This window comes from Ursus arctos, unplaced genomic scaffold (assembly GCF_023065955.2).
Source record: "Ursus arctos isolate Adak ecotype North America unplaced genomic scaffold, UrsArc2.0 scaffold_29, whole genome shotgun sequence".
In the NCBI taxonomy this organism is placed as follows: Eukaryota; Metazoa; Chordata; class Mammalia; order Carnivora; family Ursidae; genus Ursus; species Ursus arctos.
In genome coordinates this window covers 27,504,552-27,522,541 of record NW_026622974.1, presented here as the reverse complement: position 1 = coordinate 27,522,541, position 17,990 = coordinate 27,504,552, and the positions used below count along the sequence as shown (strand labels likewise).

Here is a 17,990-nt window from a genome sequence, read left to right as displayed (position 1 = left end):
TTAATAATAAAACCTTTGGGGTTTTCCTTGGGGTTTCCCCAATTTTTCTTCCATTTCTTTTTTCACTTTATTCGCCTCGTACCTCTTGGCCATTGCCACAAGATCCTCTGGGATACTCTGAAACATTGATGTGTTATTTAGGAATGAGATTTTTCTTTCAGAGTAACAGCTTTTCTACAATTTGCTAAAATGCCTCCAGATCATCTCAGTCACAGAATCGTCCCAATTCCATGACATCTTTCCAACAATGAAATGTGTCTCCTTGCATGCTAAACTCTGAAATCTATCTTCAAGCTAGAAAACCAGACTGACCTTAAACTTCCCTGATGCTAGGACTCGCTGCTCGCATGGCCCTTCAGTGGCTTCTCAGTGGCCTGACCATGCCTTAACTGGTGCCACATTCTGTTAGGTTCCTACCCTTGGGCCTGAATACGTCCCCCGGTGGAACATGTACCCCATTCTTGTCCGACAGTTCTCCCACCCTCCACCCCACCGGCTTCTTCCGCAGTATGATTTCCACTGATGCTTGCTCCCATTAGCTTAGGTTCCCCAACCGTGTATTACAGCTCCTTGTCTTTGCTATGCTACGGCCCTCATAACACGTTTAACATCTGTTTTCCCTGACACGCAATAAGCCCCAATACTCGGATCAATGAAATTATTTGAACATTATAAAAGTGACACAAGGTACAGTTCTGAGTTGTATAATCTTACCTGTTGTGCTCTTTCCAGAATATTAATTAACTCGCCAGCAACCCTCCAGTCATTTCTAGTGAGGAGAGTAATAGATATCCCGGTCCTCCTATAAAAGGGTGGGGTGGGGAGGAAGGAACTCATGTAATTTGATCTCTGATTTATACTCATAATCCAGTTAGTAAAACACTAAAAATAGCAGCCAAACCCTCAACTTTTTCACAAGCCCAAATACGTATTATGTATTAAAAGTCAGCCTCCCTGAAACAGCGATTCGAACAGCGTGTTTGCAGGGGATCTGAGAGTACTGCTCTCAGTGGGGAAAGAGGTCCTCTTGCGCGGGGACGATAGAGGAGCCACTGGGCATAGCTCGGGTGACACTACAGAGAGAAAGCAGAGTGGAATAAGAAACAGCTACAGCTAGTCAGAGGGCTCTGGCTGAATCTGGAACTGGCCGGTTAAGACAGGGATAGAGTAGCAAAGCCGATGGACAGACAGTTCACAGGCAATAGAAAAAGAAATGTTTTCTAGCTAAGACTAGTCTGTGAAGGGAGTCATGACAGTTGGCTTCTTTCAGAAGTAGACGTGCTGCCTTACCCTGCTCTTCCAGTGCGCCCTACTCGGTGCACGTATTCTTCGATGTTCCGCGGGAAATCATAATTATACACGTGTGTGATATCAAGGACGTCAAGGCCCCGAGATGCCAAGTCTGTGGCAATCAATATTCTTACTTTACCTAAAGAATAAAACGAAAAGAATATACATTCTGGCATAAACCAACCTGAGACATAGCAGAAAAGTATAATTTTCCCCCAATATCTAATTAGCTGAGGCATTATTACATTTAGTATTAAAACACTTAAGAGAGTGAAAAGGAGAAAGGGGCATTTATAGCCCTTCTTCTAAACTGCTGGTGAGTTACAACACAATATACACCATGGTTCAGCAACCAATCCCTGATCATCTGAACCATGTCACAAAGATCTACGCCTTTCAGGTGAATTAATGGCAATAACCCCACTGCAAATTATTACCTTGATATCCAGGTCTCCATATTTGCTCTTTGAGTTTGGATAGTTCTGAAGATCTGATTAATATTCAGAGCTCTAACGAGTGTAGTTTTGGGATCTGCGAGCTGAGGACAGATCTTACAAGTGGGCGCCGTGAAAAGGAGCTGTCACTCAGCCATGCCCAGGCCTTGTACCCTTCAAAGGCAACAAATACTTGTCTAAATGTACCTGTTTTAAAGTTTTCTAAAGCCCTCTCTCGGTCGCTCTGCTCCCTGTTACCGTGAAGGGATTCCACTGACACATGTCGCAGAATGAGGTCGCTTGATAGGTGGTCAGCACTGAAGCGAAAGATGAAGTCAGTGATCTGAAGTGCCTCTTCTAATACCACTATCAAGTCACTAGTTTTTGTTTTTTTTTTTAATTTTATTTATTTATTTGACAGAGAGAGAGAGACAGCCAGCGAGAGAGGGAACACAGCAGGGGGAGTGGGAGAGGAAGAAGCAGGCTCATAGTGGAAGAGCCTGATGTGGGGCTCGATCCCAGGACTCTGGGATCACGCCCCAAGCCGAAGGCAGATGCTTAACGACTGAGCCGCCCAGGCGCCCCTCAATTCACTAGTTTTACTTCTGTTAGCAAAAGACTGAATGAACATCCTATAAGACATACATACCCCTTTTGAAATTAGTATGCAAATAGAGCTAATGCTAAACAAATCAATTTGATGATTTAAGGATGTAGAAGAAAAAAAATACCTACGTAGCTTTTCTGCTGACAAACACTATGACTTTGTCTTTGGGAGACATGCTTTCTAGAAAAGTTTGGATATGAGAGCATTTCTCTTCTTCTGTGGTAACAATTATGTTTTGTTTCACTGTACTTACTGCCTAAAGGAATAAAGAACACAATACATCAAAATTGATAGGCAAACCCCATACATTGGCTCAGAATACATCTATTTCTATCCCTAGTTAAGTTTTAATAAACTGCTAACAAGAAAGAGGCAGGTCCTTGCAAAATTGCCTATATCTACTCAAAGATTGTAGCTTTCGCTTCTTGCTCATTCACCTAAGCTGAGTTGGAAACTTGAATGCTTAGCAGTGTGTTGAAAGTAATTGGTTACTATGGTTGAAAAAGAAAGAACCGTGGCATAAGGCCAAACTTTCATCATGAATTTGGGTACAATCCTTACAATAAAGGAAGATGATTAGCTTAGGACACAAGAGGTCCCATTCAGGATTTTGACAACTTAATGCAAAAATTTCAAAATATCATTGATACAATTTTTTTAAACCCAGTGATAAAATAGGTTTTAATAGCATTTAATGAAAGTAAAGAATGACATACCTAGCCTCACTTTTCATAAAGTCTAATGAAATGAACCTAAGCGATGACCTATCACTATTACTGGTGATTAAGTAAAAGGTCATTTTTTTCAACAACGATTAATTGAAAGGTCGATTTCAATCAAGTGAAAGGCCAGATAACTTTATAAAGGAGATACATAACGGAGACCTTTATAAACTGTGTAATTACTGACATATGAACCCAATGATCCACCATGACTTCACCAAAAGAGAACATCAGACTTACATACATGCCCCTATGTTGACCTTGTTTAGAGCCGTATTTTAACAGGATTAAATAAAAAGGAGATATCAGGAAAATAGGAACAAGGAAAGGATATTTGATGGTATTAAAGATTATTAAAATTTTAGATGTGAGATCACAATAACATAATTATGTTAAAGTTATTTTTTTTTAAAGATTTTATTTATTTATGTGACAGAGAGACAGCCAGCGAGAGAGGGAACACAGCAGGGGAGAGGGAGAGGAAGAAGCAGGCTCCCAGCAGGAGGAGCCCAAGGTGGGACTCAATCCCGGAACGCCAGGATCACGCCCTGAGCCGAAGGCAGATGCTTAACGACTGCGCTACCCAGGCGCCCCTAACGTTAGTCTTAAGATGTATACTGCAGTATTTATGAATAAAATCATATGTATCTAGGGTTTTCTCTATAATTAGGGAGCAGGCAGAGTCGATACACCAAAGCACAAAGTTATTAAAATTTTCAAATTTAACAAGAAATATTTTTATAATAGTAATAAAAAACAAGCTTACCACTAGATCCAAAGTACCAACATATACAATCATTGGCTCTTTCAGATAAGACTGTGCAAGGCGACGGACAGCATATGGCCATGTTGCACTGGAAATAAAACGTGATATAAATGTTAAAATTTTATTATAAATCAAATATTACTAAATTTCCCTAAGAATGCTATGAACCAGATTATCCATGAAAGACAAATTGAGTATTTTTAAACAAGGGAGACTTTGCAGAAAATGTGTACTTCACAAAGAACTGCTCAACTATAGCAAAGCTACTACATGAAACCTTGACGTTTAATAAACAGGTTTATAAACCAAAGGTGAAGGAGATCTATACCTTAAATTCTAACCTAAATTCTAATCTGAAATGAGTTCAAGGGTTAGATTAGTTTTTTCTTGGCCTTTATAAAAGACAAAAAACAAACAAACCCCAAAAAACCCCTAGTATTTTTGGTCAGCATTCGTTGTCAGCAGGCAAAAAACCAAATGCTTATGCGAAATAAAGGCATAGTAAGTGTACTGATGAAAGGACATGTAAATTCAAATGTTTCTTCATCCATATATATTATGAAAGTAATCACGTTTTATACTTTCACAGTACTTACAATAATGGAAAGATTAGTAAAAAAAAAAAAATGAGGAGGGGGTATTAAAAAGAAAACAAATGAAGAAATTTACTGTATTTTCCCAATTATATACTATTCTTTTTTATGTTACTGGCATGTAGGTTATATAAGCCCAGGAGATAACAGTCTATAGATCACTCTGCATTTAGGTAACAATCATTATTTCTCAGTTTTATCTTGGGCAAAAAGGTAGTCAGTAATCAACGGTTTCTCTCTAAGGACGGGTGATCATTCAAATGTGAGGCCACCACTATGAAACACAATCTCCCCTCCAGGGAGAGATCCCCCTTAAGTTTTTATAGAAATCTGTTATCTGTGGGGCACCTGGGTGGCTCAGTCGGTTAAGCGTCCGCCTTCAGCTCAGGTCACAATCCCAGGGTTGTGAGATCGAGCCCCGCATCAGGTTCCCCTCAGAAGGGAGCCTGCTTCTCCCTCTCCGCGGCTTCCGGGGCTGGTGCTCTCTCGCTGGCAAATTAATAAATCTTTAAAAAAAAAATCTGTTACAAAAAATGTCTCTATCTGTAACTTAGGAAATCCAGTAGTCATCGTTAGGCGATTAACCCTGAGTTGCTACACTAAGTGACGACATGTCTTTCACCTGAGGATCTCAAGGTGCCTTCAAGTTCCGATCTAAAATCCTCTGGGGAAATCAAGAAGAATGGAGTCCAGGCCACTGATTTCTATTTTACAGACTAGCAGTGAGGCACACACCTACCTTGTCATAATAGTCTGCCTGTCTGGGCGCACATCTAATAAAATCTTCATTATCTGGGGTTCAAACCCCATATCTAGCATCTTGTCGGCTTCATCTAATACCTGCATCAGAAATGATAGTGGTTACGTTAGATACGGGAGGTATGCTCCCTTTAGGAACATAATACTATGGTAAGGTAATTTTTCTTCTCATTTCCCGTTACGTAAGCCACTAGTTTAGTTTCTTCGGGACAAAGTAAGTGATCTAGACTTGTAACAGACTGACTTGACCTTTTAAGCCGGCTAACAGTTTCTAGATCTAGCTAATGAAAAACTGTTAGGTGTCTGAAATATCCACATGGAGGGAGGGGCGCCTGGGTAGCTCAGTTGCTGGAGCGTCTGACTCTTGATTTCAGCTCAGGTCATGATCTTGGAATTTTGAGAGGGAGCCCCAAGATGGGCTCTATGCTCAGTGCAGAGTCTGCTCGAGATCCTCTCTCTCTTCCCCTCCCTTTCCCCTGCTTGCACGTGCTCTCTAAAATAAAACTTAAAAAAAATAAGGGTAAAAAATAATCCACGCGGATTTAATTTTCTTTTGTGCTTCTCTACATTCTCCAACATTTATAAAAAACATTAAAATAGAATTCTTAAAATCCTTATTTTAACATACTAGAGGGAATGGAAAGTATTCCTAGGATTTGAAACCATTATAAAATGGACAACCATTCTAAAGGACTATTTTAGGAAGAGTTCAGTTCTGTGGTGCCTCAGTCGGTAGAGCATGTGACCCTTGATCTCAGGGTTGTAAGTTCAAACACCATGGTGGGTGCAGAGATTACTTAAAAATCTAAAAAAAAAAAAAAAAGGAATTTAATAAGAACTCAGCTCTTCCTCCTAGTATCCCAAACCCTTACTCCGTGATTACCAAGTAGGTTACACTTCTGAGGTTAACAAAGTTATTCATTTGTAGATCATTCAGTCTCCCAGGAGTTGCAATAATAATATCTACTCCTTTTTTCAGATCTTGTATTTGTCCATTTCTATCTCCGCCGCCATATATACACACACTAAAAAAAAAAGAGAGAGGTTCATGTTTAGGCAAGGAATGTCCCATCACAATGCAAAATCCCAACCAACCAAAGCATTTTGGGTATAAAGTAACAGAGTAAATAGTATATAAGTCAGAAAGAGTTATCAGATACCTTCTGGGTAGTATTTGCCCCATTCTAAGAACTATCCATACCCATCAACGCACAGTGATGTGTCCTGAAGAGCCATATATGCATCACTGTTACTTGACCTCACTGCCCTGGCTACCACTGATTTGGACTGGGGTATTGCCTGACCTGTGCTAAGCCATTCGGATTCTCTACATGTGTGAAAAATAATGGGGAGAATGTATAAAACTATGATTTATTAAAATGCTGATGCAAGAATGGACAAAGAAATGACTCACCTTTTAAGGCCTTTATATGAATACTTAGAACATTCCGCTTCCACTTGAAGGGCTAACTCCCGTGTAGGTGTAAGGACTAACATGCCGGGTCCGTTCCTTTGTCCTCTAATTCTTTGGAGAGAAAATAATTATTAAAGTACCAGACTCAGACGCATAGTAGATTCATTCAGTGCTTTCAGAATTTGTACCAATAGATGTGAAACATTCACCACAAAACATGGAAAATACTGAAGAACAGCACACCAAAAACCCCCAAGGGCCCAGACACCAGCCTTTTTGTTTAACACGGTCAGCATTCTCTCACACAATTGTCGCGGGCATGCTAATTTAAACATTTCCAGTATTTGAATATGAAGACTACCTATTACTTCCTAAAAATGTTTTGACAATTTATACTCTCACCAGCACGGTACGAGTGCATTTCTCCGAGGCGTGGCATTACTTTTTGACCAATGCAACAGACAAAAAAGAAACTTGCGTTTTCGGTATCCATATCTATTAACCCCCTATGAAGAGAACCCAGCTGTAGAAATTCTTACACAGGCTGTGAGTCCAAGTGTATAAATCCAGGCATTAAGTAGGACAACGTCTTCCCTGTTCCAGTTTGGGCTACTCCTATAAGATCTATGCCTTGTAGAACTATCGGCCATGACTGTGACTGAAAAAGAAAGATTAACGTTAAAATTAAAAGTGCATCTTTTAGTCAAGTGCCCCTCCTGCCCTAAGCCCAAACTTCTTTCAACAAACATTTTTTGAGTGCTAGGCACTGGTGGTCCAGGGGCTTCTAGGGGAGTGCTCACAAGGGATAGTTACTCCCTAGTGATTTAACTTCTAATAATCAGATATTGTGGACCCTGCATGGCTCAGTGCAGGGTCTGCCTTGGGCCCGGGTCATGATCCTGGGGTCCTGGGATGACGCCCCAGGGTGGGCTTCCTGCTCAGCCCTCCCCAAGTAAATAAAATCTTTTTAAAAAATCAGATATTGTTTTTTGGGGGAAAACTGTCAGTAAAATATTGGAATTAAAGAAAGAAGAAGAAGAAGAAGAAGAAGAAGAAGAAGAAGAAGAAGAAGAAGGAGAAGGAGGAGGAGGAGAAAGCAAGCAAGCATACCTGGATCGGTGTTGGTTTTTGAAAGCCTGCCTTTTTAATGTTTTCCATAACCTCAGGATAACACTGGAAAGCATCCTCAAATTTACAAGTAGGATTGGGTATAGAACGCTTCTCACTTTCTTTCAAGTCATCACACATTATATTATAATTTTCTTTCCTTTAAGGAAAAATAGAACAAATCTTAGCGGCTTTGGTCACTTTAGTCCCTAAGGCAGAAATTATTGCCAGCATTAGCTCATCATATCTAGAAATTCAACTGCAGCTGTAACTGTAAAGCTACAGTCAAATGTAATAACAAAGAAGAGAAATGAGCCCATCTTTTTCTTATCAGAAGAGTTACCAGAAAGGGAAAAAATTACATTGTATGGATGGGCCAATGAAATTTCATGGAAATGTGAAGAATAGAGCCTGGAAAATCACACACTTCAGGATTCAAATCAGACTTGGCAGACACAAAGCTCTACAATGTTCCATACACATTTTCTTAACTTATCCTCAGCAGTCCTGTCAAATGGGAATTATTCTCATTTGACAGGTGATCATTAGCTACTTATCCAAAGTCTGAGCCCTACCCCAACCCTAGAATAACTGTTCTTTCTGCTATACCATACTTAGTTTTATAACAGACTTTGATAGGAAAACAAAAAAAAATGTTGCTGTTAGGACCTTTAATTCCAGATAGTAAGCACTGAAGAATAAGAAATGCATTAAATCAACTTATGATTTTCAACAGCTGTAGAACTAATTCTCTAAAAGTTCTCTCCAATACAGCAGGCACTAACCACATAAGTCTATTAAAATTTTAAATGGAAAACTCAGTTCCTCAATTACACTGGCCATATTTTAAGTATTCAGTAGCTATATTTAGATAGTGACTACTCTATTAGACACAAATATAGCCCGTTTTCCATCTTTGCGGGAAGGTTTATTGGCTAGCAATGCTCTAAAATATCATGTGGGATGCAACCAAGTTCATGTGGGTACCAGAGACGCAGTCTCCAAATGCAGTCACTTCGAATGTTTCGCTAATGAGTAACAACCTACTTAAAGCAATAAAACTACCCACCTCCAAGTGTCTACTTGCACTTGTGACATTGTACTGGTTGCTTCTGACTCCACGTAAAAGTTTTTCTTAACTGGTGGTAAATCTGGGACAAAGATGAAAATTAAAACTTTGATAAATTATCAGAATTTATATCTCATTGAAACTGATTCAAAGTAACAAATCAAAGTAAAATATTTATTAAATTCACCTTACAGTTTTAGCTAGTTGTTCTTTGCCAGTCAGCCTTACGCTAGTCTCTAAAAGATCTCTGTTTTGGTTTGCCTTTTGATTATATTTTTTACCCAAGAAAGAGACCCTTAATAATTAAGTTTAATATAAAAGAAAGTATGCTTTACAAGACAATCATCCCAATTGATAAATCTTCTCTCAAACACATTGGACTGATTTTTTCTTTTCTTTGAAGGTCCATCCCATTTCTGTTTAGGAATAGAATATTTCTTATTCCACTTTCTGAGGCTACTTTGTTTTCTTTCTTATATGCCTAGCATACTTCCTCCAAACTCAAATCCTTTTTCTGGCCCCCCCATTCCAAATCTCCCCACCACATATACTGTCAAGGTGGCACTGGTAACAACATGCAGGTAGACTGACCACTGAATTAATCATTATTAATATCTGTCACTATCAGTGCATTAGCTTTTAAATTTTATTTTTTTTTTAATATTTTTCTTTTTTTTTTTTTTTTTTAAAGATTTTATTTATTTGACGGAGCAAGACAGCAAGAGAGGGAACACAAGCAAGGGGGGTGGGAGAAGGAGAAGCAGGCTTCCCGCTGAGCAGGGAGCCTGATGCGGGCTCGATCCCAGGACTCCATCCCAGGACCCTGGGATCATGACCTGAGCTGAAGGCAGCCGCTTAACGACTGAGTCACCCAGGCGTCCCTTAGCTTTTAAATTTTAAATGATGTTGTATTGCTGCCTCACTCTGCTAGCCAGAATTAGTACCTGAATTTACCCTGAAATTTAGTGACTATGACATGAAACATTACACTCTGTATGTAATTCCAGGTGAGACTCTCATTTAAAATTAAAACAAATGAAAAAACCCCAATCTCTTCTCAAGAACTACATGTTTTTCTTATTAAATGGTTTTCCCTTTTTATCTTGCCCCTGTGAGCCGGGACACCACAGGATCAATTTTGCTCACCCATAGCCAACTTATGGTTGGCATGCTCATTGCCTTCATTTTCCCCTTATGCCTGATTTTCTTTCCATTTTATTAAACTCCTACTGTGAGTTACCGCATATAAGACAAAATGTAAGTATAATATTTTAATTTCCCCCTTATAGCATAGATTACGGCACAGACAACATAGAAACACATCTTGTCCTGGAGACTAACTGCAGCACTTAATATTGTACTATTGTTTTTCACATCAATTTCAATACTAGAAATGAGACACATTTTAGAGGATAAAAACCTCAAGAGGTAAAAAAAAAAAACCAAAGACCTCAAGAGGTACGTCAACACCACATGTAAATGTTAGGATACAGCACTAACCTTCCCACTTTTTTTTCCCCCATTTCAAAGCATCTTCTCGAATTTGATCCCAATCAATCAATGGCTGATTCTCTGTAACATTATTATCTGTCTTTACATCTCTTCCAACAGAAGGCTGGAATGCACCAATATCTGTTAAAATATTTTTACTGAATTAGTTTCAAAACAAATCCTAATTGTACAAATTCCCCCAAAGCACTTTACTATTTTGTGTTTAAAAACCAGACAATAATGCTTAAAATATAAAATGTGGGTTTTAGTGCTACAACGCTATGACAGTACCAGCCATGGTTTGTCAGTTACCAGACTTATGAGATGGAAAATACACTTATTGAAGAGAAGGGAAATAGTATGAGAGTCTAGTGTTTGCTAATAAATCATATGTTAATCTTTACAGTAATCCTGTGAGGCAGATGCCACCCCAGGTTCCCAGATGACGTCTTAGAGGCTTCCTAGGGTCCCCTTCCCAAGAGACACTAAGAGGCAATGCTGCCATCTGAGCCGAAGCTGCTGTTTTTACTTCCATGTTACTTCTAGAAATGGCTCAGTTGTGGCTTTTTCTGTAGTCCAAGCAGGTCTGAGGTTGTTTTTTGTTGTTCGTTTTTTTTTTTTTTAATTAAATCTGAGATTTTTTTTTTTTTAAGTAAACTCTATGCCCAGCCTGGGGCTTGAACTCATGACCCGAAGATCAAGAATCACATGCTCTACTGACTGAGCCAGGCAGGTGCCCCAGAGATGTTTTAAATACCAAATAATTGGACAGTTTTCAAAGTCAGTCACATTCCAGGGACAAGGAGACCATAGAATCAGAAGGCAGACTAATCCTTCTTCTATCATTAATAGTAAGTGTATTAAAAGGTTGTCGTTGTTTTCCCACCTATCTGTGGTTAAAGGTAAAACTGCTAGGCTTAACCACAGAGATTAAGTGTTTTAATTTGAGGGAAACAGTATTCTGGGATTTCAAAGAAAAAAAAAATCCCTAACAGACAAGATTTAGGGTAATCTGAACCTCTGTTATCAGAAAAAGCCTCAATTATAATGTCTTATAACACTGAATGCAATTTTGAAAATTTTACAAGGCTGTAGTAGGCAAAAATTACTTACCAGTTCTGAGTTTTGAACTGTAATTTTCTTGTTTTTTAACAAGATTATCTATCACTGTTTTGGCCTTTGCCTGCATCACCTTGCTGCCAAAGATTCTGACCTCTGCTTCTTCCGGATGACCTTTTATTATCTAGATGCAGGGGAAAAATAGGTGAGACCAAAGTCCCCTTACCATGCTCCCCCCCTCCAAAAATCACTCAAATTCAAACAGTATAAAAATTTAAAGTAAATATAGTATTGCTATTAATCAGTGTCTTAAGTGCTAATTTTTGAGGGCATTCTACATTCAACAAATTTATCCTGAGATTTACCCCCTTGGATGAAAAGGAGCAGGACAATCTAAATTTAAAAGCTGTGACAGGGGCGCCTGGGTGGCTCAGTCAATTAAACGCCCGACTCTTGGTTTCAGCTCAGGTCATGATCTCACCGTTGTGGTATCGAGCCCCGCGTTGGGCTCTGTGCTCAGTGTGGAGTCGGCTTCAGATTCTCTCTCCCTCTCCCCTCACTCTCTTTCTCTCTCAAATAAATAAATAAAATTTTTTTAAAAATAAATAAAATAAAAACTACTGTGACCGCTAAGGAATAAATTCACCAACTAGTTTTAGAAGGTTAAGGCATTAATCTGACCTCTTAAATGTAAAATAATAATTTGGCAAATCTTACACAACTCTAGGGATTAATCCATGTGCTACAGAAATAGCAGCTGGTTGAACTGTCACGTTACCTACATGAACTTTTTTTTTTTTTTTTTTTTTTTTTTAAAGATTTTATTTATTTATTTGACAGAGATAGAGACAGCCAGCGAGAGAGGGAATACAAGCAGGGGGATTGGGAGAGGAAGAAGCAGGCTCCCAGCGGAGGAGCCTGATGTGGGGCTCGATCCCATAACGCTGGGATCACGCCCTGAGCCGAAGGCAGACGCCTAACGACTGCGCCACCCAGGCGCCCCTACCTACATGAACTTTTAACTGAAGGGGATGCTCTACTTCCACCACGTATATGGTAATGGAAGCAACTTGCTACAAGGCTGAGACGACATTTGGAGGATAGGATCTCCAGGTCACGTCTTTCAATGTACATGATCTTAGATACCCACACTGATTCAATAATAACTAGAAACCGCTCCACCAAATGCTGTCTTGAGCTGGTGATTCAAACAAAGCTTGGCATTTGCACTGTTAACAGACACAACTCTGTAGAAGTTCTTAAATGAGGCTGAAACGGATGCCAAGAAGTTGGAAAAGAGACCTACATAGAATGGGGATACAGGAGGTCTTAGACGTCCCTTATGAACAGGACGTCTATCAGCTATGATGGGAGAGCATGGCAGGAGTCCAGCTGGTGACACTCAAGAGGGAGTTCGGAGAGGGAGTGCAGGAAGAGGAGCCAGATCAAGTGGACGATGCTAGGAAGTCTGGACTTCTTAAGAGCCTGAGATATTATGAAAGGTTTTTATGCAGGAAAAGAAAACAAATTATGAACACAATTTGTGTTTTAGTACTATTGTCTTGATCATAGTAGAGAATGGTTATGGGGGTAAGACTGGAAGCAGCGTGGACAGTTAGAGGAGAACACCCCAAATTATGTGATTCTCCCTGAGAAATACAGGAAATAGAAAGGACTCAGTGATGGACTGGTTGCAGGATAAGGAGAAGGAAGTAATCTGAGACTTCCGGCTTGGGGACTGGGTGAGTGATGTCGCTGCTGAGACTGGGAACACAGGAGCAGGTCAAGGGATGACAGCCAGGAAGTTCATGATGATATTCCCCCAAAGATTTCATTTGTCAGGGGAGGGTATATCTAAAGATTATTTTTACCTCCAGGAGTCACAAAACCTAGACCTGGAATGGACCACAGAGTGTGACCATTCCTGGAAAAGAAGAGCAGTCTGAAAAGCTTTGGCAACTTCTCTAAATCACCACAGTATGTTAATAGCTAAACAGAAATTAAGAGTTAGAAATGAACTATGCTCTTTGAGGATTTCAGATCACAGACCACTTACCTGTATTTTCGTGTTTGTTGTACTCTGAATGTCTTTTATTTTTGACCCGCCGCGACCTATTTTTAAAAATAAAATTTTTTAAAAGTTGTAAGCAAAATCACAACTGGGTATCACTTCACACTTGTTAGAATGGCTATCGAAAATACAAGAGAGGGGCAGGACACCGGGGTGGCTCAGTGGGTTAAGCATCTGCCTTCAGCTCAGGTCATGACCCCAGGGTCCTGGGATCGAGACCCCCTGCGTCTGGCTCCCTACTCAGTGGGGAGTCTGCTTCTCCCTCTGCCCCTTTCCCCCCGCCCACTTGTGTGGGCTCTCTCTCATTCTGCTCTCTCACTCTCAAATAAATAAATAATCTTTAAAAAAAAATGCAAGAGATAAGTGTTGGTGAGAATGTGAAGAAAAGGGAAGCCTTGTGCACTCTTGGTGGGAATGTAAATTGGTGCAGGCATGGAGGCTCCCCAAAAAACAAAAAATACAACTACCATATGACTTAGCAATTCCGCTTATGGATATATATCCAAAGGAAACAAAAACATTATCCCAAAGAGCAATCTATACTCCCATGTTCTTTATAGCATTATTCACAATAGCCATGAGGTGGAACCAACCTAAATGTCTACCAACAGATGACTGGATGAAGAAACATGGTATAAACATGCTAGAGAAGATTTCAGCCTTAAAAAAGGAAATTCTATCATTTGCAACATGAATGAAGCTTGAGGACATTATGCTAAATGAAATAAGCCAATCACAAAAAGCAAACAGTGCATGACCTTCTTTGAGGTATCTAATGTAATCAAGCATAGGAACAAAGAATGATATTTGCCAGGGATAGGGAAAAGGGGACATGGGGAGTTAGTTGTTTAGTGGGTAGTTTCAGTCATGCAAAATGAAAACATTCTAGTGATCGGTCACACAACATTGTTCTTATAGTTAACAGTACTGAACTGCACACTGCACACCTAAAATTAAGCTTACATTTATGGGGTTTTTGTTTGTTTTTACCACACTAAGGGAAAAAAGTGGTTCCAGACCAACACTGTGCTCTCCAGCACAGTGCCTGCATAAGTATTGAGAGTGATTTTTAGTGCAAACCTAGTGGCTTTCACTTATGGAGTGTCACTCTTCAGATCTTTGTGCCTGAGCCCTCTTGAGGGAACAATGAATCTCTAGCTGGTCTAGCAATCAGTCTCCTAAAGCTCTATTCAATAGCAGGCTAAAAAAAAATGTGGTCATTGTTTTTCAAAACCTTCTTTAATGGCTCTAAATGGTGCTCAAAGAAACGGATTGTCCTCAGCACTGCTTTGTTCATTTTGGGGTATGTAAGCAAGCTGCGAAAAGACCTGACCTTTCATCCCAAAGATTTCATAAATCGAAGTTTGTTCTCCCAAAACATCGTCTCCACGAAATAGCAAAAGGTGCATTAAATGACTAATTATAGCATCAGAAGGTATTATGAATATCACAGGTAAAGACCTTAATCTCAGTAGGTGGCAGCTGATTGGAGGCTAGGAGAGTGGGGCGTGGATGCCCTCGCCCAGGCTCCGCCCCTGGCCCCACCCATTCTTCGCCCCGGACCCTGCCCAGCACACCCATCCTCTTTCGCTCACCGATCACTGCTCCCACCCACGCGTTCTTCAATCCAAAGCAAAGCGGCGGTTCTCGGAGGCCAGGGGCCACAGGTTGCTGGAGACCGGAGGGATTTGTCCAGCCGCCACCTCTGCCGCCCCTACGGGCCTCCTGACCTCTTCGATTCGGGTCCTTCGCCGGCCTCCTTTCCGGAGCACGTGACACTGCCGAGCTTTGCCGGGAAGCAACGACCCATGAGGAGGCGTTGGCGCCTGCTTCTTGCTTCGACATGGTTCCGTGAGGAAGATCCGGCGCGTCCAACGTCGCTCCCGTCTGGCTCTGCACCACTCCAGCGTGCCGTCGTAGAGTTTTCTACTAAGGCATCCACGCAGCCGCTACTTAAGGAGCCCGCGCGAGGCTCGTCCCGCCCCTTCCCCGCCCCGCCGCTCCCTTGCCGCACATCTATTGGTGGATGAGACGTTGTGGGCGGGACCTTTGCGGTTTGACCAATCCACTCTCTTTATCGTGTGAGCGCTCCTTGAACGAGTCATTGCGCCTGCTTTCTGTTCTTTTTTAGACGTGGGACTCTCGGATCTCTGTGCTTTGCCCTACTGAACTCCCACCCCAAGTACCCCCCATCTCGGTGACTCGTAAACATCAGTCCCTTTTACAACATGACCCAGTACGTACATAAAAAATTTGAAACAGAAGGTTGACAAAACACCATTTACTATTGTATCACACACAGCAGCACTTGATGCATTTAAGCCTATATTCATTTTTAAAATATTGGTTGTAATCCACAAAATAAAATGACCCACAGCTTAAAAATATGTGGGCTGAAAAATGTTGCTTCAGCGCTTCACACAACACTTGACCTGAATGTTTGCTGTAGTATTAGAGCTAACGAAATAAATTCAATAAATGCTTGAAGCACTCCCATCATTGCAGGATGGCTCTGTGGCTGGACATAGTATTTCAGTGATGTAAACCAGCTAGGAGTGCCCCTACTTTGATTAGGATCTCTGAACTGTCTAAACAAATCTCAGTTCACTCACCCATCAAACAAAGTAGTTATCTATTATGTTGTGCTGAGGAATGAAAAAAAGAAAAGAAAAAACATAATTAAACCTGGTCTATACAGGTCGAATGGGTTAACTCACACGGGATTAACTGTAATTCTTAATGTAATCATCTCTGGAGAAATAGGATTACAGTGCTATTAAAGTACCCAGAAAATAGATAAAAGCATAAATGTGTCTTGTATTTAATACCCATTCTCTAATCCTTAACCTGAAGTGGATAGTATTAATGATCTTTAGAGAGGAATTTTGTTGCATTAGATTTCTAATCCAGTCTAGTCTAGTCGAATCTAATCTAATCCTAATATTCTGTTGAGAATTTTTGCACCTCGGTCCATGAGAAAGAGGTCTGTAGTTTTCTTGCAATGTCTTTGGTTTGGGTATTGGGTTAATGAGTTAGGAAGTTTTCCCTTTTCTTCTATTTTCTGGAAGAGATTGAAGAAAATTTGTGTGTTTCCTTCTTCTTCCTCCTCCTCTCCTTCTCCTTCTCCTTTTCTCCCCCCCCTCCTTCTTCTTCTCCTTCTTCTTTGCTTTACCCTATTCTTTTATTGATTGTATAGTGTTTCATAGTGTTCCTAAACATAGATGTTATTAATTTTAGCTACTTTTATTGTGAAATATATCATACATACAGAAAGTACATAGAACAAAGATATAACTTAATAAATAACTATGCAGTGAGGGGAACCTGGTTGGCTCAGTTGGGGGAGCATATGACTCTTGATTTGGGGGTCATGAGTTTGAGCCCCACATTGGGTTAGAGGTTACTAAAGTAAATAAAACTTAAAAAATAATTATTATGCATTGAATCGTGTGTAACTACCACCCAGATCAAAAAAATAGAACTTTGCAAACACCTCTGCTACCACTTCTTTAACCAGTCCATTCTTTGATGGAATTTTATATATCTAATTTTTTCTATTTTAAACAATGCTACAATATGGTATATTTTCTTCTTTAAATGTTTTGTAGAAGTCAAGTTTCTGTTTTGTAAAGTTGTTAAGTGTTGATTTAATTTCTTTATTTCTTTCCTATTCAGTTGATTTCTTCTTGTGAGTTTTTGCAGATTGTGTCTTTCAAGGAATTGATCCCTTTAATCTTTTTTTTAAAGATTTTATTTATTTATTCGACAGAGAGAGAGACAGCCAGCGAGAGAGGGAACACAAGCAGGGGGAGTGGGAGAGGAAGAAGCAGGCTCATAGCGGAGGAGCCTGATGTGGGGCTCGATCCCATAACGCCGGGATCACGCCCTGAGCCGAAGGCAGACGCTTAACCGCTGAGCCACCCAGGCACCCCGATCCCTTTAATCTTAATTGTCAAATTTGTGGACGCAGAGTTGTTCATAGTACTCCTTCATTATCTTTTTAAAGTCCATGGGATATGTACTGATGTCCCCTTTTTCATTTTTAATATAAGTAATTTATGTCTTTTCTCTTTTTTTCTTTGTTGGCCTGGCTAGAAGTTTATGATTTTATTGCTCTTTTCAAAGAATGAGCTTTTTGTTTGATCCATTTTCTCTATTGATTTCCTGTTTTCATCTTCATTGGTATCTACTCTTTTTTTTTTTTTTTTTTAGATTTTATTTGTTTATTTATTTGTAAGAGAGACTGAGAGAGCAGGAGTGAGGGCTGTGGCAGTGGGCAGAAGGAGAGAGAGAAGCAAACTCCCTCCTAAGCAGGGTGCCTGACTCAGGGCTGGATTCCAGGACCCTGGGATCATGACCTGAGCCGAAGGAAGATGCTTAACTGACTGAGTCCCCCGGGAGCCCTGATACCTACTCTTAATTTTTATATTTCTTTTCTTCTGCCTACTGTGTATTTAATTTGCTCTTCTGTTTTTTTAGTTTCCTAAGATGGAAACTTAGATGATTGATTTTAGATTTTTCTTCTTTTCTAATATATGCATTCAAGGCTATAAATTTCCCTCTAAGCACTCTGGGTCTGTGGCTTGTCTTTCCACTTTTTTTTTTTTT

At 40.1% G+C, this 17,990-nt stretch overlaps 1 protein-coding gene across 1 annotated transcript; it reads right to left on the bottom strand.

Moving 5' to 3' along the window:
* DDX43 (DEAD-box helicase 43) lies at positions 1–15,227 on the bottom strand. Its single transcript, XM_026507085.2, has 16 exons — positions 14,978–15,227; positions 13,368–13,423; positions 11,366–11,495; positions 10,262–10,393; positions 8,762–8,843; positions 7,696–7,852; positions 7,125–7,243; positions 6,586–6,696; positions 6,055–6,196; positions 5,152–5,252; positions 3,820–3,907; positions 2,460–2,587; positions 1,932–2,041; positions 1,291–1,429; positions 715–802; positions 1–117 (listed from the first exon to the last, which is right to left on the bottom strand). The coding sequence occupies exons 1-16, from the start codon at positions 15,225–15,227 to the stop codon at positions 1–3; spliced, it is 1,950 nt and encodes a 649-aa protein (XP_026362870.1).
* Positions 15,228–17,990: the final 2,763 nt, after the last annotated feature.

Excerpts from the sequence above, each read along its gene's own strand:
- DDX43 (XM_026507085.2), bottom strand. The coding sequence starts at position 15,227 with ATGTCGAAGCAAGAAGCAGGCGCCAACGCCTCCTCATGGGTCGTTGCT. Across the intron at positions 7,244-7,695 it reads AAAAACCAACACCGATCCAG|TCACAGTCATGGCCGATAGT; the intron begins GTATGCTTGCTT and ends TTTCTTTTTCAG. Across the intron at positions 3,908-5,151 it reads AGGCAGACTATTATGACAAG|TGCAACATGGCCATATGCTG; the intron begins GTAGGTGTGTGC and ends TTTTATTTCCAG.